This window comes from Pseudophryne corroboree, chromosome 12, assembly GCF_028390025.1.
Source record: "Pseudophryne corroboree isolate aPseCor3 chromosome 12, aPseCor3.hap2, whole genome shotgun sequence".
NCBI classification, from domain to species: domain Eukaryota; kingdom Metazoa; phylum Chordata; class Amphibia; order Anura; family Myobatrachidae; genus Pseudophryne; species Pseudophryne corroboree.
This window is the reverse complement of record NC_086455.1, coordinates 138,404,238-138,424,160: the sequence shown is the minus strand read 5'-3', so window position 1 is coordinate 138,424,160 and position 19,923 is coordinate 138,404,238. Positions and strand designations below refer to the sequence as shown.

At 47.2% G+C, this 19,923-nt stretch overlaps 1 protein-coding gene across 2 annotated transcripts in view; it reads right to left on the bottom strand.

The window, feature by feature from the left end:
• The window catches only part of LOC134981000 (annexin A2-like), a 62,447-nt gene that overhangs the window by 25,585 nt on the left and 16,939 nt on the right, over positions 1-19,923 (bottom strand). Inside the window, exon 1 of one of the 2 annotated variants that reach the window (XM_063948068.1) lies at positions 12,396-12,596. The exons of the other annotated variant lie outside the window; for it this stretch is intronic. Within the exon in view, the coding sequence (XP_063804138.1) occupies positions 12,396-12,410 (15 nt within the window). The 5' untranslated portion in view covers positions 12,411-12,596. Of the gene's footprint in view, positions 1-12,395; positions 12,597-19,923 lie in introns of those variants that run through there. 2 annotated transcript variants of the gene reach the window in all.

The window sequence follows — 19,923 nt, the reverse complement described above, 5'->3', positions numbered from 1 at the left end:
GTTCATAGCTGTGTTCAAGGGGTATTAATGATAACAAATTAGCACATTACACTAATTACTGTATTGTGTGCATGAACATAACACAACAGTCTGCTATGGAACCTCAAGGTTTTTTTTGTTTTGTTTTTTGTGTGTTTTTTTTGTGTTTTTTCTTATATATTGCTCATATAAAAAAAAAATTGTGCAGCCAAAAAGGAAAAATAAAATAAAATATACAATAACATTGACTTTTGTAGAATAACAAATAAAGAAGTTACTCTGTAAAGGTGTGTACACATGGTGAGATTTGGGCTAACCCCGATTCTCACTATGCGATCGCCTCACAATTTCTACCTCATCGTAAAAATTATTGCTGTCTCCTGCCGGCGCAGGAGACCCGGTGCCATCTTACCCATCGCGGATGCTGCGTGTGACATCACTCATGCCCCTGACACGCCCCCAGCAACGCTCCATCTCCTCCCTGGAATCGGAGTGTTTCCCGCACCCCCGCTCCGGGACCGCCCCGGCCTGATTGACATGCAGAGGCGATCACATTTTCAGCGGGCCCCCACGGAAAGTGCGGGCACATGTGCGGTATGGGCGCTGCGCATGCACCCTTTGGACGACCACAAAAATTCCGGTTGAATTGCGATTTGCGATCCAACCTGAATCAGCTCCTATGTACGATTTTGGCTAAGTGTCAATTTTGACTACATTTTTATGCTAGATAGTCAAAACTGATGTGCCTGCACAGTCTATCTAGGCTTGCGATACCAATCGGGATCGCAAAGTGACTTTCACCTTGCGATCTGCACTAACTTTTCTTGCGATTTTGACTATATAGTCAAAATTGCAAGAAAAAATCTTACCGTGTGTACACACCTTGAGACAGTCTTGTTTATAAAAATAAGATTTTACTTACCGATAAATCTATTTCTCGTAGTCCGTAGTGGATGCTGGGGACTCCGTCAGGACCATGGGGATTAGCGGCTCCGCAGGAGACAGGGCACAAAAATAAAGCTTTAGGATCAGGTGGTGTGCACTGGCTCCTCCCCCTATGACCCTCCTCCAAGCCTCAGTTAGGATACTGTGCCCGGACGAGCGTACACAATAAGGAAGGATTTTGAATCCCGGGTAAGACTCATACCAGCCACACCAATCACACCGTACAACTTGTGATCTGAACCCAGTTAACAGTATGACAACGTAGGAGCCTCTGAACAGACGGCTCACAACAAGAACAACCCGATTTTTTTGTAACAATAACTATGTACAAGTATTGCAGACAATCCGCACTTGGGATGGGCGCCCAGCATCCACTACGGACTACGAGAAATAGATTTATCGGTAAGTAAAATCTTATTTTCTCTAACGTCCTAGTGGATGCTGGGGACTCCGTCAGGACCATGGGGATTATACCAAAGCTCCCAAACGGGCGGGAGAGTGCGGATGACTCTGCAGCACCGAATGAGAGAACTCCAGGTCCTCTTTAGCCAGGGTATCAAATTTGTAGAATTTTGCAAACGTGTTCTCCCCCGACCACGTAGCTGCTCGGCAGAGTTGTAATGCCGAGACCCCTCGGGCAGCCACCCAGGATGAGCCCACCTTCCTTGTGGAATGGGCCTTGACAGATTTAGGCTGTGGCAGGCCTGCCACAGAATGTGCAAGTTGAATTGTGCTACAAATCCAACGAGCAATCGTCTGCTTAGAAGCAGGAGCACCCAGCTTGTTGGGTGCATACAGTATAAACAGCGAGTCAGATTTTCTGACTCCAGCCGTCCTTGAAATATATATTTTCAATGCCCTGACAACGTCCAGCAACTTGGAATCCTCCAAATCGCTAGTAGCCGCAGGCACCACAATAGGCTGGTTCAGGTGAAACGCTGACACCACCTTAGGCAGAAAATGAGGACGCGTCCGCAGTTCTGCCCTGTCCGAATGGAAAATCAGATATGGGCTTTTATACGATAAAGCCGCCAATTCTGACACTCTCCTGGCTGAAGCCAGGGCCAGTAGCATGGTTACTTTCCATGTAAGATATTTCAAATCCGCCGATTTGAGTGGCTCAAACCAATGGGATTTGAGAAAATCCAAAACTACATTAAGGTCCCACGGAGCCACTGGGGGCACAACCGGGGGCTGTATATGTAGTACTCCTTTTACAAAAGTCTGGACTTCAGGAACTGAAGCCAATTCTTTCTGGAAGAAAATCGACAGGGCCGAAATTTGAACCTTAATGGACCCCAACTTGAGGCCCATAGACAATCCTGTTTGCAGGAAATGTAGGAATCGACCCAATTGAAATTCCTCCGTGGGGGCCTTCCTGGCCTCACACCACGCAACATATTTTCTCCAAATGCGGTGATAATGTTGTGCAGTCACCTCCTTCCTGGCTTTAACCAGTGTAGGAATGACCTCTTCTGGAATGCCTTTTTCCCTTAGAATTCGGCGTTCAACCGCCACGCCGTCAAACGCAGCCGCGGTAAGTCTTGGAATAGACACGGTCCCTGCTGAATCAGGTCCCGTCTTAGAGGTAGAGGCCACGGATTTTCCGTGAGCATCTCCTGAAGTTCCGGGTACCAAGTTCTTCTTGGCCAATCCGGAGCCACGAGTATCGTTCTTACTCCCCTTTGCCGTATAATTCTCAGTACTTTGGGTATGAGAGGCAGAGGAGGAAACACATACACTGACTGGAACACCCACGGTGTTACCAGAGCGTCCACAGCTATTGCCTGAGGGTCTCTTGACCTGGCGCAATACCTGTCCAGTTTTTTGTTGAGGCGAGACGCCATCATATCCACCTTTGGTTTTTCCCAACGGTTCACAATCATGTGGAAGACTTCTGGATGAAGTCCCCACTCTCCCGGGTGTAGATCGTGTCTGCTGAGGAAGTCTGCTTCCCAGTTGTCCACTCCCGGAATGAACACTGCTGACAGTGCTATCACATGATCTTCCGCCCAGCGAAGAATCCTTGCAGCTTCTGCCATTGCTCTCCTGCTTCTTGTGCCGCCCTGTCTGTTTACGTGGGCGACTGCCGTGATGTTGTCCGACTGGATCAACACCGGCTGACCCTGAAGCAGGGGTTTTGCCAGGCTTAGAGCATTGTAAATCGCTCTTAGCTCCAGTATATTTATGTGAAGAGACATCTCCAGGCTTGACCATACTCCCTGGAAGTTTCTTCCCTGTGTGACCGCTCCCCAGCCTCTCAGACTGGCATCCGTGGTCACCAGGACCCAGTCCTGTATGCCGAATCTGCGGCCTTCTAACAGATGAGCACTCTGCAACCACCACAGAAGAGACACCCTTGTCCGTGGCGATAAGGTTATCCGCTGATGCATCTGCAGATGCGATCCGGACCATTTGTCCAGCAGATCCCACTGAAAAGTTCGTGCGTGGAATCTGCCGAATGGGATTGCTTCGTAAGAAGCCACCATCTTTCCCAGGACTCTTGTGCATTGATGCACAGACACTTTTCCTGGTTTTAGGAGGTTCCTGACAAGTTCGGATAACTCCTTGGCTTTCTCCTCCGGAAGAAACACCTTTTTCTGAACCGTGTCCAGAATCATTCCCAGGAACAGCAGACGTGTTGTCGGGGTCAACTGAGATTTTGGAAAATTCAGAATCCACCCGTGTTGTTGCAGCACTACTTGGGTTAGTGCTACTCCGTCCTCCAGCTGTTCTCTGGACCTTGCCCTTATCAGGAGATCGTCCAAGTAAGGGATAATTAATACGCCTCTTCTTCGAAGAAGAATCATCATTTCGGCCATTACCTTGGTAAAGACCCGAGGTGCCGTGGACAATCCAAACGGCAGCGTCTGAAACTGATAATGACAGTTTTGCACCACGAACCTGAGGTACCCTTGATGTGAAGGGCAAATTGGGACATGCAGGTAAGCATCTTTTATGTCCAGGGACACCATAAAGTCCCCTTCTTCCAGATTCGCTATCACTGCTCTGAGTGATTCCATCTTGAACTTGAATTTTTGTATGTACAGGTTCAAAGATTTCAGATTTAGAATAGGTCTTACCGAGCCGTCCGGCTTCGGTACCACAAATAGCGTGGAGTAATACCCCTTTTCCTGTTGTAGGAGGGGTACCTTGACTATCACCTGCTGAGAAAACAGCTTGTGAATGGCTTCCAATACCGTCGCCCTGTCTGAGGGAGACGTTGGCAAAGCAGACTTTAGGAACCGGCGAGGGGGAGACTTCTCGAATTCCAACCTGTAACCCTGAGATACTACCTGCAGGATCCAGGGGTCCACCTGTGAGCAAGCCCACTGCGCGCTGAAATTCTTGAGTCGACCCCCCACCGTTCCTGAGTCCGCTTGTAAAGCCCCAGCGTCATGCTGAGGGCTTTGCAGAACCCGCGGAGGGCTTCTGTTCCTGGGAAGGAGCTGCTTGCTGACCTCTCTTACCCTTTCCTCTGCCTCGGGGCAGATATGACTGTCCTTTTGCCCGCTTCTTATAGGACCGAAAGGACTGCGGCTGAAAAGACGGTGTCTTTTTCTGTTGGGAGGGGGTCTGAGGTAAAAAGGTGGATTTCCCGGCAGTTGCCGTGGCCACCAAATCCGATAGACCGACGCCAAATAATTCCTCCCCTTTATACGGCAATACTTCCATATGCCGTTTGGAATCCGCATCACCTGACCACTGTCGTGTCCATAAACTTCTTCTGGCAGATATGGACATCGCACTTACTCTCGATGCCAGAGTGCAAATATCCCTCTGAGCATCTCGCATATAAAGAAAAGCATCCTTTAATTGCTCTAAAGTCTGTAAAATACTGTCCCTATCCAGGGTATCAATATTTTCAGTCAGGGAATCCGACCAGACCACCCCAGCACTGCACATCCAGGCTGAGGCGATGGCTGGTCGCAGTATAACACCAGTATGTGTGTATATACTTTTTAGGGTAGTTTCCAGCCTCCTATCAGCTGGATCCTTGAGGGCGGCCGTATCAGGAGACGGTAACGCCACTTGTTTTGATAAGCGTGTGAGCGCCTTATCCACCTTAGGGGGTGTTTCCCAGCGCGCCCTAACCTCTGGCGGGAAAGGGTATAATGCCAATAACTTTTTTGAAATTAGCACTTTTCTATCTGGGTTAACCCACGCTTCATCACATACATCATTCAATTCCTCTGATTCAGGAAAAACTACAGGTAGTTTTTTCACCCCCCACATAATACCCCTTTTTGTGGTACTTGTAGTATCAGAGATATGCAAAGCCTCCTTCACTGCCGTGATCATATAACGTGTGGCCCTACTGGAAAATACGTTTGTTTCTTCACCGTCGACACTAGATTCAGTGTCCGTGTCTGGGTCTGTGTCGACCGACTGAGGTAAAGGGCGTTTTACAGCCCCTGACGGTGTCTGAGACGCCTGGGCAGGTACTAACTGGTTTTCCGGCCGTCTCATGTCGTCAACTGATTTTTGTAATGTGCTGACATTATCACGTAATTCCATAAACAAAGCCATCCATTCCGGTGTCGACTCCCTGTGGGGTGACATCACCATTACCGGCAATTGCTCTGCCTCCACACCAACATCGTCCTCATACATGTCGACACACACGTACCGACACACAGCAGACACACAGGGAATGCTCTATTGAAGACAGGACCCCACTAGCCCTTTGGGGAGACAGAGGGAGAGTTTGCCAGCACACACCCAAGCGCTATAATATATATGGGAACAACCCTATATAAGTGTTGTATCCTTATAGCAGCTTAAATATAGTAATATCGCCAAAAAAAGTGCCCCCCCTCTCTGTTTTACCCTGTTTCTGTAGTGCAGTGCAGGGGAGAGTCCTGGGAGCCTTCCTCACAGCGGAGCTGAGCAGGAAAATGGCGCTGTGTGCTGAGGAGAATAAGCCCCGTCCCCTATTTCGGCGGGCTCTTCTCCGGAGTTTGTGAGATCTGGCAGGGGTTAAATACATCCATATAGCCTCAAGGGCTATATGTGATGTATTTTTTAGCCATAAAAAGGTATTATACATTGCTGCCCCAGGGCGCCCCCCCAGCGCCCTGCACCCTCCGTGACCGCTGTGTGAAGTGTGCTGACAACAATGGCGCACAGCTGCAGTGCTGTGCGCTACCTCAGGAAGACTGAAAAGTCTTCTGCCGCCTGCTTCTGGACCTCTTCCATCTTCGGCATCTGCAAGGGGGGTTGGCGGCGCGGCTCCGGGACCGGACTCCGTGGCTGGGCCTGTGTTCGATCCCTCTGGAGCTAATGGTGTCCAGTAGCCTAAGAAGCCAATCCATCCTGCACGCAGGTGAGTTGACTTCTCTCCCCTAAGTCCCTCGATGCAGTGAGCCTGTTGCCAGCAGGACTCACTGAAAATAAAAAACCTAAAAACTTTTTCTAAGCAGCTCTTTAGGAGAGCCACCTAGATTGCACCCTGCTCGGACGGGCACAAAAACCTAACTGAGGCTTGGAGGAGGGTCATAGGGGGAGGAGCCAGTGCACACCACCTGATCCTAAAGCTTTATTTTTGTGCCCTGTCTCCTGCGGAGCCGCTAATCCCCATGGTCCTGACGGAGTCCCCAGCATCCACTAGGACGTTAGAGAAATAAAAATAACACCAAATAATATGCACCAACAATATCAAAATAGCTTCTTGGTGTTGCTATAAATAAAAAACACAAAATACACAAATTGGTATATAAATAAAAATAACCTAGTGATGTAGGACTAGGACAAATCAGCAGTTCTTGATCGGCAGCATAAAAAACAGATACATTGTATTTTTATAAAGAGACCAACCAGTCATATATATGGGAAGTGGGGGCACATATCACAGAATGAAACTGACAAAAATGTATCCATTGAAATGTTCTGCTCCGGAAGTTACTGCATTAACTAAACTTTTATGCTACTAAGGGGGTATTCAATTAGTGAAATTTTTTTACCTTGGAGAAACAATGGCACTTTTTGCTATTTTTTAGGGCGAATAGGGATTCGCCCTATTCAATGGCGGGCCTTTTTTTTTTTGCCTAGGTGGAAAATTTGGCAGGAGCAAAAAACATGCGGATCGGCAAATACACGTGTTTTCGCACCAGCGGCGGCCAAATTGCGGGCCATTTTTGCAGAGTTTGAGCTATTTTTGCCAATGCCTTTTCACTTAAACAAAAAAAAAGATGTGAAAAGGCATTGGCAAAAATGCCTTAAAAATGGGCGAAAATGGCACCCAAGGGGGTGAATTCAATATCTCTGAAATTGTTGGCGCTAATTGAATACCCCCTAATATTATTATTATTATTATTATTATTATTATTATTATTATTATTATTATTATTATTAATAATAATAATAGTTATACCTCTTTTTGATATTACAGCAAGATCATTTGTAAATTAGTTTTGTTATAAATTAATACCTACAGTACTGTATATACTGTAGTAATCAGCATTTCCTGACATTGACCTGCGCAGTGGGAGTGGGGGACCTAGACACTGCAGACCTATTATACCATAACTGTCTGCTGCACATTTACTAAAGCAAGCTTCTTCTTCTTCTTTTTTTTACTGCTTATCAAAAAAAAAAAAGACAAGGAAATACAAAGACTTCAGATCAAATTCAGAGATTGCACATTCCGTTATACTGGGTTAGGCTACAGACTTTCTCTGTGTGAGAGTTCAGTCACAGTGAAACTCACTCTAGCACAGATCATGTAACTATAGTAATAAAGAATTGCGGAACCCCAGCTGGATGTTACTTACATAACTGGTATAGTGAGAATTTCTGCTATAGTTCATGACTAACACGCAAAGCAAAGTAGCCACGCGGTGAGAAGTGCTGATTATCTGTAGCCAATAATGAACTTTACAGACAATGCACAAGATCAGATTAGAGCGAGATATTACTTATTGTAACTATTTATCCTTTAAATCACTATTATTTACCTGGAACCCTAAGAGGTATATGTATTAACATTATTTTTACTAAAATAATGTGAAAAAGGGTGTTTTCACCCTTTTTCACATAATTTTAGCATCACCTAATACCCCTTTCACATCGCACTAAAAACCCGGTATCGACGCGGCATATTGCCGTGTCGAAACGGGTCCGTGTGCGATGTGAAAGGTCCTTTGGTGAATTAGCGGGTCGCCTGACCCAGTAATTCAACCCGGTAAAAAAGAAGGGTTATTACCGGGTTGATTACCGGGTCAGGTGCAGTGTGAATGGGAGCCGTTCCGATGCGACACGGCTCCCATTCACAGCATAGGCAGAGGCGGCGCAGGAGATGAGCTCATCTCCCGGCGCCGCCTCCACCCCCGCCCCTGCTGCTGCTGCGCCCTCCGCTGCTATGGCAACCGACCCGGTATATTGCCGGGTCGGAAAGCCAGCAACGGAGCGCAAATGCCGGATCCCACCCGGTAAGTACACGTTTCTCTTACCGGGTAGGATCCGGCATTTGCGATCTGAATGCAGCATAATTGTATTAAACGGCATTTAGAGCAGTTTTCATGAAAAACTGCTCCAAACCCTTTAATTCACTTTTCTTTTCTTTTTTTTTAGTAACCCACATTGCATTCCCCATACTTATAATGTTAAATGCGATCTGACCAGATTTAGTAAAAAAAAAAAAAAAAGGTGAAAAAATACTGCAGTGTGCCCTGTGATAATCTCGCCAGCGCAGGCGAGATCACAAGGCAGCACTGCGATAGGGAGGCATTTGCCCAACTTTCTCTGCCCCTGGCAGAGAAAGCTGAGCGGGACCCGGCTCCAGTGATCAGCTCTGTGTGTCACACAAGCTGATCACAGTGTTAGAAAAAAGAAACAAAAAAAAAAAAAAACCACTCACCTGTCCAGGGAGCCGGTGTCCGCCGCTCCGCTGAGCACTGCCGGGCGCTGGGTCCCCCATTTGCTGCAATGTGACCCCGGTGCAATAAAGGGACACTGCAAAGCATCAGCATACTTTACAGCACCGGTGGTCACCGCAGCACACAGGATCCGACACCCAGAGCCGGCCTAGGCAAGATTTTGGCTGGTGCCCCCTAGCACCGCCGCTAGTTCTGCAGGAGATGATGGCATGAGTCAGCTGGTAGCTCTGCTAATGTCAGGCGCCTTTTGTTTTTAAAAATGCATCTTATTTGCATTACTATGTGGCTAGGATGTACATGCAGCTTCTGCTGATTAAAATGATATGCAGCATCCCTATATTCTGTGTGTGACTGCGGCTGTATCTGCATATGAAATGCTACATTACAGTGGTTTCCAGGACTACACTGCAACGTAGCATTTTGTATGCAGATACAGCCGCAGTCACACACAGAATATAGGCATGCCGCATATCATTTTAATCAGCAGAAGCTGCTGGTGCCCCTAAGCATACCGAATGCCCTAGGCAATTGCCTAGTTTGCCTATGCCTAAGGCCGGCTCTGCCGACACCCAGCAGCCCAGCAGAAGCAGTGCGGCCCGGCTCCCTGGACAGCTGAGTATATTATCCTGCTGGGGGGGTCCACGGTGCATGGGGCAGTCGCGACGGGGCTTAACCGGGCAGCGGCGGTAGTGGCGGTGTTGGCGGGGGTGGCGCATGCGCAGCAGGACATCAGGGTTTTTTTTACGAAAAATACCCCGATGATGCTGCTGCGAAGAGGCATTGCAGGGACAGAGCTTGACCACGAGCTCTGTTCCTGCATGCGATAATTGATACATCCCTGCAATGAATTATTGCAGTGCGAGTTTGTGTGATTTTATCACATGGTGATAAATAGGCCCCTAAGTGACCTGATCAAACTTTCACAGCAATTACAAGTTTTTCAAAATAGATGTAATGTATTGTTAAACATAGAAACAATTGATGGTTACTGTAGTTTCTCTTTTACTAAAATATATTCAAATATAAAGTTTCCCAAGACAGACAAACCTTATACACAATATAAATCTAAACCAAAAGTCAACATGACTTAACAGAAACAAGGGGGGTGCGAGAGTCAATGAGTTAGTAATATATTATTATATTATGCAACAGAATAGTTGGCTGGGAGGAAAAGGAAACAGTCACAGTAGCCAGCTGATATCGGACCCCTGGCGCTTGGGATGCCGGCTGTCACAGTACCAACAGCAGCATCCCAACTCTTATGATCCCGACACCTAGGGGTCTATTCATGAAGCAGTGAGAAGAGTGGAGAAGTGAAGCTGTGGAGAAGTTGCCCATGGCAACCAATCAGCTGCTTCGTACAGTTGTATAGTATGCAAATTATAAATGTTACTTCAATGCTGATTGGTTGCCATGGACAACTCTCCACTGGCTCACTTCTCCTCCCTTTTCACTGCTTCATGAATAGACCCCATAGTAGGTAAGTGTTCTATCCGTAATCCCTAACCCTAACCCTCCTTTTCAGGATCCAAAGCTACACAAGATCTGCTATAAGCGCCTAATCAGATAATTTTGTATTTTAAAACGACATCATGAGCGCTGCCAAAAAAGCACTGTGTATATGCTTTAACAATTACCAAAAGCAAAGAGAAAAAAATTGGCTGCGCTTATAATGTAGTTAAAAGTGACCTTATTAATGGAAGGCTGACAAACCGATAATAATGAATAAAAATATTTATTTAAAATGTTAGTATACCAATATAAATGTAAGTACAATATCTTAAAAGATTAAATGTATGAATGTACTCTGAGCTGACCCTAAGTAATATACAGCAAGTAACAATTATTACTTAATGGGTAGATAATTAGTAATAACATGGAAAAAAGGGAGTTATTATGACATGCATGTAACAATCAGATCGCTACTCACTGGGATGGAATTAATCACAAACGAGATGAGACTACACACTATCTATAAGTACAGAGGCAGCATGTACTTTAAGATGTAAAAAGAGTCCCGGCAACAGGTGGTTTAATTGAGTAGGATGATTTAATTACCTCTCCTGGGATGTTACTGCCGGGCGTCCCCGGTGTGATCCACTAGAACCCTTTCTGTGAAGAAATAATTGTGGCAAATTGCTCTGAAGGAGACTGTTCCCATGTACTGAAAGATGTCTCTGTATTAAAATGGCTTTTTCCTGGAATCTCCCGTGGGCTGGTATAAATCCTTTAATATGCCCACTTACGTGCAAAAGGGAGTACGCCGTCCGGTGCCGTTAGATGCTATTAACAGGGTTGCTGTATTTGCTGTGCATCAACGTAAGCCTGGGTTTCCAAGTGTAGTGGGTAAATTCTCTCACTGTGGCTGGAGTGTCCGTACGCGGCAGCCGCCGCTAGCAGCAGAATGGAGCCGTTCGGTGAGAAGCGCTGGCCGGAGCCGTCCGTGATATAAAGCCAAAGCGGATGGGTCAGCAATCAGAGAGGTAGTGGGAGGAGCCTGGAGAGGTAATTAAATCATCCTACTCAATTAAACCACCTGTTGCCGGGACTCTTTTTACATCTTAAAGTACATGCTGCCTCTGTACTTATAGATAGTGTGTAGTCTCATCTCGTTTGTGATTAATTCCATCCCAGTGAGTAGCGATCTGATTGTTACATGCATGTCATAATAACTCCCTTTTTTCCATGTTATTACTAATTATCTACCCATTAAGTAATAATTGTTACTTGCTGTATATTACTTAGGGTCAGCTCAGAGTACATTCATACATTTAATCTTTTAAGATATTGTACTTACATTTATATTGGTATACTAACATTTTAAATAAATATTTTTATGCATTATTATCGGTTTGTCAGCCTTCCATTAATAAGGTCACTTTTAACTACATTATAAGCGCAGCCAATTTTTTTTCCCCTCCTTTTCAGGAGCCTGACCCTAACCCTTACCCCCCCCCCCCCCCCCCCCGACGCAGAATAAGGAGGGAACCCACGTGCAGCCTCCTTTGTGGGCCCCCTCCTCCCTGGCAGCTAGAAGACTCTTTAACAAATACCCTCTTGCGCTGTGATATAGATATGGTATGGCTGAGAAATGCAATAAATTCAACTTTATATTTTTATATTTATAAAATTTATTTATATAGAAGAAAGAATTACTTCTCAAATGAAAAACAAGACCGGTCTTAATAAAAAAAATATTATGCAATGCTAAAAATGTATAATATAAGGAGGTGGATCTAAGCGAATTTTGTGCACAGAAATATATAATATTATATGTAGATATAGCTCAGTCCATAAATTCAAATCAATTGATAAAATCAATAGCAGCTGCTGATAGAACCCGTGTAGCAAAATAAGTATCCATATAAAGTCACGTTGTATCACAATTCCTTATTATGTTGCCACCTAGTAATGAATGCTAAGGTGAATGTAGACTGCTCCACACTGGAGCCTTACGTGTGGCTTCCGCCAACGGTGTCAGCATGGGGGAGTTCTAATAGAAGACGAGGTGTTCTCTGGCTGCGGGAAGCGGCACCTGAGCTGGCGCCTGCTGTAAACGAAGTTGCCCGACTTCTAGGCTCTGTGAGTCCACACCTCTCCGTGCCGCATGCAGGCACTAATGCGCGATCTCTATCCTCCCAGTTTTAGTCAAGCTGATGGTGATGGCAAATGGCTGCAGCAGAATACGGGTCCAATATCAATGCAGGGGTCCAATACTTCTACTTCTGACGTTTTTCGCTCCTCTTACAGGGGCTTTATCAAAGAAGACTCTGGCATAATGCGCAGGTCTCCGGGAACATGGCGCCCGCATCTTGTTCCCGGGGACATCTTAAGTGCGCATCTGCAAATCACTCCAAAATGGCCGCGGCGATCATTTCCGAGTGATTTGTGCCCGCACTGCAGGGCCACTGCCGCGGGACTCCGGAGGGGTAAGTATACCATATGGGTGCGGTGTGGGACCTAGGGGTCAGTGTGCTCTGCACACACTGTACCTATTATAGAAAGGTTGGTTCTATATTGGAGTGGGAGAAGGGACCTTCTGACGTATCTAGGGGAGGAGACCCATCACCAGGGGGAGGAGCTGCGGCCGAACAAGGTACCCGAAAAGTTCGCTCGCCACGCTTCGGGCACGGTGGCTCGCTCCGCTCCGCTTCGCTCGCCACCTAATTACTAAAGGTAATAGTTGGTGGTGTGGATACTAGACCAACTGTACCGCTGGCGTAGCTCCTCCCCCTTGTGTCATGGCTCCTCCCCCTGAAGGAAAAGGTTTCTTAGGCCACTTGGATCTAGCCTCTACCGAATGGCGGCGCTGGGATCCCGACATGGATAACAATCCGTGCAGCCTACGTGTCCCCAACTTGCCAAACCTTTGCTTGTGATCCTGGTGGTCAAGATCCTGGCACCAGGATTGTTATCCATGTCGGGATCCCAGCGCCGCCATTCTGAGCAGTGTCAGGATTCCGGCGTCAGTGTTCCGACTGCCAAGATCCTGTGTGCCGGGATTCTGACCGGATCCCCAGCGACCTTCCTATCTCTTCTGTATAACAGATTCTATACAATACAGGTACAGTGAGACTGCCGCATGTCAGCTATTAATAACTAAAAGAAAACGGTAGTGACAGAGGCTGCAGGAGTTCTAGAAAGAAAAGGTCAGGAAGACTTTATCCATGAACCAGGTGGATAGAGGTCATTGATGCAAACTGCAAAGCGACAGCACAGATGATCTTTTGTGACAACAGGTATCATATACAGTATTTGTGCATGTTAGTCTAGTATTACAAGGAATTAAATGGTGGCTGCAAGTAATGGGCAGATGAATGGCATTCCTTGCCTGCACCTACGTTTACACTGAACATTTTGTTTTGTGGTTGGGATTATTTAAGCAGCATTAAAGCCGGGTACACAAGGGATATCGGTGCAATATGTTGTTTTGGGACGATTTGGAACAACATAGCCCTGATCGCTCATTGGGGGTCATTATGACCCGTTCGCTCACTGCTTTTTATCGCAGCCGAGCGAACGGGTACCCACTGTGCATGTGCCGGCGCATGCCAGACGGCCGAAGTCCGTAGCAGGGCTGCGGTCGCCCCTGCCTGATTGACAGGCAGGGGCGGTCGCTTGGCGGGAGGAGGCGGAACGGCGGCTTTTGGCACCCGTTTCGTGGGCGCGGTCCGGCCGACACAGGTGTGGCCGGGCCGTGTGGGGAGTGGCCCGCAGTAGCTGCGTGATGTCATACGCGGGCCGGGGAGTGGGGGGGGGGGGGTCGGCACTGACATGCGGGGCGGGATAGCCCTGTGCTGGGCGTCCCCCAGCATGTCAGTGTGAATGATCGTAGCTGTGCTAAATTTAGCACAGCTACGATCATCTCGAAATGAGGGCCATTGTGTACTGGGAATATGTCGCTATCGATGTCGCTAGGTTTGATGTGCTGCACATCAAACCTAGTGATAATGTTAGCAACCGCAGCATGTGTAATGAAGGAAGGAGCAATATGTCGCTCCGACCATCATTACATCACTCAATATGTACCCAGTTTCCGATATGTCGGTCCCATATACACACTGGAGTGATGTGTACCCAGCCAAGGGGTGTACAGGGTACAGTATATTATTTATTTACTATTAACTAACAGTTATATATATATAGTATATAGTGCATATAGATCAAGCAGCACTTTGTAGATAATCCACATTAGAGGACTTTACAATTTATGAGAAAGATTCAGAGATGTACAGAAACCTGATGCTGTGCACACATCTCCAATGTTTTCAGATCTGCTCATGCACTGGACCTGTACTGCACATACTGTATGAAGGTCTGTGTCTACAACAATGGTGGTTTTGCCCCTAAGCCGTAGCATGACTGACAGGATAGAGAAGGGGCAGTGACGGTCAGCGCTCCAGAAAATGGGGACATGTCGGCCTCTGTATTCTGGGTATGCCGAGGCCAGTGGCTGCTTCCTTGGACGTGGCTTCACTGGTACAATCGGTGAAAACACCAGACATCCTTAATAAACCGAGGGTTATTCTGATGGCCGATGTTCATGCAGATGATCCGATACTGCACCTTTGGAAGCAGCAGCGGATCACAGAAGCCGGCAGGAGGTGTCTATTTATACAAGGTGCTCAATGACACATGTAATAAAGACAATCCTGGTGTCCTCAGACTGTCATGTTTCATTTAAGACACAAATTAGCCTAAGCCGAGCAGTGTTCTAGGAGAACAGATGAGAAGTTTAAATAAAAAAGAGGTGGTTCTAAATAGTGATGAGCGGGTTCGGTTCCTCGGAAACCGAACCCCCCTGAACTTCACCCATTTTACACGGGTCCGAGGCATACTCGGATTCTCCCGTGTGGCTCGGGTAACCCGAGCGCGCCCGAACGTCATCATCCCGCTGTCGGATTCTCGCGAGATTCGGATTCTATATAAGCAGCCGCGCGTCGCCGCCATTTTCACTCGTGCATTGGAAATGTTAGGGAGAGGACGTGGCTGGCGTCCTCTCCGTTATTGTTGAACTTGATTGTGCACTATTGCTTAATTGTGGGGAGGGCTGGGGAGCAGCTGTATAATATAGGAGGAGTACAGTGCAGAGTTTTGCTGATCAGTGACCACCAGTTTTATCCGTTCTCTGCCTGAAAAAAACGCTCCATATCTGTGCTCAGTGTGCTGCATATATCTGTGCTCACACTGCTTAATTGTGGGGACTGGGGAGCAGCTGTATTATATAGCAGGAGTACAGTGCAGAGTTTTGCTGACAGTGACCACCAGTATACGTTGTCTGCCTGAAAAACACTCCACATCTGTGCTCAGTGTGCTGCTTTATTGTGGGGACTGGGGACCACCAGTATAATATTATATAGGAGGAGTACAGTGCAGAGTTTTGCTGACCAGTGACCACCAGTATATAATATATAGCATTACGGTACAGTAGGCCACTGCTGTACCTACCTCTGTGTCGTCATTAAGTTTACTATCCATCTAGATTCTATACCTGTGGTGCATTTCAGTTGTGCAGTTTGCTGACACAGTGACCACCAGTATATATAGCAGTACGGTACGGAAGGCCACTGCTGTACCTGCCTCTGTGTCGTCATTAAGTATACTATCCATCTACATTCTATACCTGTGGTGCATTTTAGTTTTGCAGTTTGCTGACACAGTGACCACCAGTATACTATATATAGCAGTACGGTACGGAAGGCCACTGCTGTACCTACCTCTGTGTCGTCATTAAGTATACTATCCATCTACATTCTATACCTGTGGTGCATTTTAGTTTTGCAGTTTGCTGACACAGTGACCACCAGTATACAATATATAGCATTACGGTACGGAAGGCCACTGCTGTACCTACCTCTGTGTCGTCATTAAGTATACTATCCATCTATATTCTATACCTGTGGTGCATTTTAGTTTTGCAGTTTGCTGACACAGTGACCACCAGTATATATAGCAGTACGGTACGGAAGGCCACTGCTCTACCTACCTCTGTGTCGTCAAGTATACTATCCATCCATACCTGTGGTGCATTTCAGTTATGCGCAGTATATATAGTAGTAGGCCATTGCTATTGATAGTTACTGGCATATAATTCCACACATTAAAAAATGGAGAACAAAAATGTGGAGGTTAAAATAAGAATTTACTTACCGATAATTCTATTTCTCATAGTCCGTAGTGGATGCTGGGACTCCGTAAGGACCATGGGGAATAGCGGCTCCGCAGGAGACTGGGCACAAAAGTAAAAGCTTGAACTAGCTGGTGTGCACTGGCTCCTCCCCCTATGACCCTCCTCCAAGCCTCAGTTAGGATACTGTGCCCGGACGAGCGTACATAATAAGGAAGGATATTGAATCCCGGGTAAGACTCATACCAGCCACACCAATCACACCGTACAACCTGTGATCTGAACCCAGTTAACAGTATGATAAACGAAGGAGCCTCTGAAAAGATGGCTCACAACAATAATAACCCAAATTTTGTAACAATAACTATATACAAGTATTGCAGACAATCCGCACTTGGGATGGGCGCCCAGCATCCACTACGGACTATGAGAAATAGAATTATCGGTAAGTAAATTCTTATTTTCTCTAACGTCCTAAGTGGATGCTGGGACTCCGTAAGGACCATGGGGATTATACCAAAGCTCCCAAACGGGCGGGAGAGTGCGGATGACTCTGCAGCACCGAATGAGAGAACTCCAGGTCCTCCTCAGCCAGGGCATCAAATTTGTAGAATTTAGCAAACGTGTTTTGCCCCTGACCAAGTAGCTGCTCGGCAAAGTTGTAAAGCCGAGACCCCTCGGGCAGCCGCCCAAGATGAGCCCACCTTCCTTGTGGAATGGGCTTTTACAGATTTTGGCTGTGGCAGGCCTGCCACAGAATGTGCAAGCTGAATTGTACTACAAATCCAACGAGCAATCGTCTGCTTAGAAGCAGGAGCACCCAGCTTGTTGGGTGCATACAGGATAAACAGCGAGTCAGATTTCCTGACTCCAGCCGTCCTGGAAATATATATTTTCAGGGCCCTGACTACGTCCAGTAACTTGGAGTCCTCCAAGTCCCTAGTAGCCGCAGGCACCACAATAGGCTGGTTCACGTGAAACGCTGAAACCACCTTTGGGAGAAATTGAGGACGAGTCCTCAATTCTGCCCTATCCGTGTGAAAAATCAGGTAAGGGCTTTTATAAGATAAAGCCGCCAATTCTGAGACACGCCTGGCTGAAGCCAGGGCTAACAGCATTACCACCTTCCATGTGAGATATTTTAATTCCACAGTGGTGAGTGGTTCAAACCAATGTGATTTTAGGAACCCCAAAACCACATTGAGATCCCAAGGTGCCACCGGGGGCACAAAAGGAGGCTGTATATGCAGTACCCCTTTGACAAACGTCTGGACTTCAGGCACAGAAGCCAGTTCTTTTTGGAAGAAAATCGACAGGGCCGAAATTTGAACCTTAATGGACCCTAATTTTAGGCCCATAGACAGTCCTGTTTGCAGGAAATGTAGGAAGCGACCCAGTTGAAATTCCTCTGTAGGGGCCTCTTTGGCCTCACACCACGCAACATATTTTCGCCAAATGCAGTGATAATGTTTCGCGGTTACATCCTTCCTGGCCTTTATCAGGGTAGGGATGACTTCTTCTGGAATGCCTTTTTCCTTCAGGATCCGGCATTCAACCGCCATGCCGTCAAACGCAGCCGCGGTAAGTCTTGGAACAGACAAGGTCCCTGCTGGAGCAGGTCCTTTCTTAGAGGTAGAGGCCACGGGTCCTCCGTGAGCATCTCTTGAAGTTCCGGGTACTAAGTCCTTCTTGGCCAATCCGGAACCACGAGTATAGTTCTTACTCCTCTCCTTTTTATGATTCTCAGTACTTTTGGTATGAGAGGCAGAGGAGGGAACACATACACTGACTGGTACACCCATGGTGTTACCAGAGCGTCCACCGCTATTGCCTGAGGGTCCCTTGACCTGGCGCAATATCTGTCTAGTTTTTTGTTGAGACGGGACGCCATCATGTCCACCTTTGGTTTTTCCCAACGGTTTACCATCTCTTGGAAGACTTCTGGATGAAGTCCCCACTCCCCCGGGTGAAGGTCGTGTCTGCTGAGGAAGTCCGCTTCCCAGCTGTCCACTCCCGGAATGAACACTGCTGACAGTGCTATCACATGATTCTCCGCCCAGCGAAGAATCCTTGCAGCTTCTGCCATCGCCCTCCTGCTTCTCGTGCCGCCCTGTCTGTTTACGTGGGCGACTGACGTGATTTTGTCCGATTGGATCAATACCGCCTGACCCTGAAGCAGGGGTTTTGCTTGAGTTAGGGCATTGTAAATGGCCCTTAGTTCCAGAATGTTTATATGAAGAGATGTTTCCATGCTTGACCACAAGCCCTGGAAAATTTGTCCCTGTGTGACTGCTCCCCAGCCTCTCAGGCTGGCATCTGTGGTCACCAGGATCCAATCCTGAATGCCGAATCTGCGGCCCTCTAGTAGATGAGCACTCTGCAGCCACCACAGAAGAGACACCCTTGTCCTTGGCGACAGGGTTATCCGCTGATGCATCTGAAGATGCGATCCGGACCATTTGTCCAGAAGATCCCACTGAAACGTTCTTGCATGGAATCATCCGAATGGAATCGCTTCGTAAGAAGCCACCATTTTTCCCAGGACCCTCGTGCACTGATGTACTGACACCTGGCCTGGTTTTAGGAGATTCCTGACTAGCTCGGATAACTCCCTGGCCTTCTCCTCTGGGAGAAACACCTTTTTCAGGACTGTGTCCAGAATCATTCCTAGGAACAGGAGACGTGTCGTTGGAATCAGCTGCGATTTTGGAATATTTAGAATCCACCCGTGCTGACGTAACACTAACTGAGATAGTGCTACTCCGACTTCTAACTGTTCCCTGGACCTTGCCCTTATCAGGAGATCGTCCAAGTAAGGGATAATTAAAACGCCTTTTCTTCGAAGAAGAATCATCATTTCGGCCATTACCTTGGTAAAGACCCGAGGTGCCGTGGACAATCCAAACGGCAGCGTCTGAAACTGATAATGACAGTTTTGTACTACAAACCTGAGGTACCCTTGGTGAGAAGGGTAGATTGGGACGTGGAGATAAGCATCTTTGATGTCCAGAGACACCATATAGTCCCCTTCTTCCAGGTTTGCTATCACTGCTCTGAGTGACTCCATCTTGAATTTGAACCTCTTTATGTAAGTGTTCAAGGATTTTAGATTTAAAATTGGTCTCACCGAGCCGTCCGGCTTCGGTACCACAAACAGCGTGGAATAATACCCCTTTCCCTGTTGTAGGAGAGGTACCTTGATTATCACCTGCTGGGAATACAGCTTGTGAATGGCTTCCAAAACTGCCTCCCTGTCGGAGGGAGACTTTGGTAAAGCAGACTTCAGGAACCGGCGAGGGGGAGACGTCTCGAATTCCAGTTTGTACCCCTGTGATACTACCTGCAGAATCCAGGGGTCCACTTGCGAGTGAGCCCACTGCGCGTTGACATTTTTGAGACGGGCCCCCACCGTGTCCGAGTCCGCTTGTAAAGCCCCAGCGTCATGCTGAAGACTTGGCAGAAGCAGAGGAGGGCTTCTGCTCCTGTGAAGAGGCT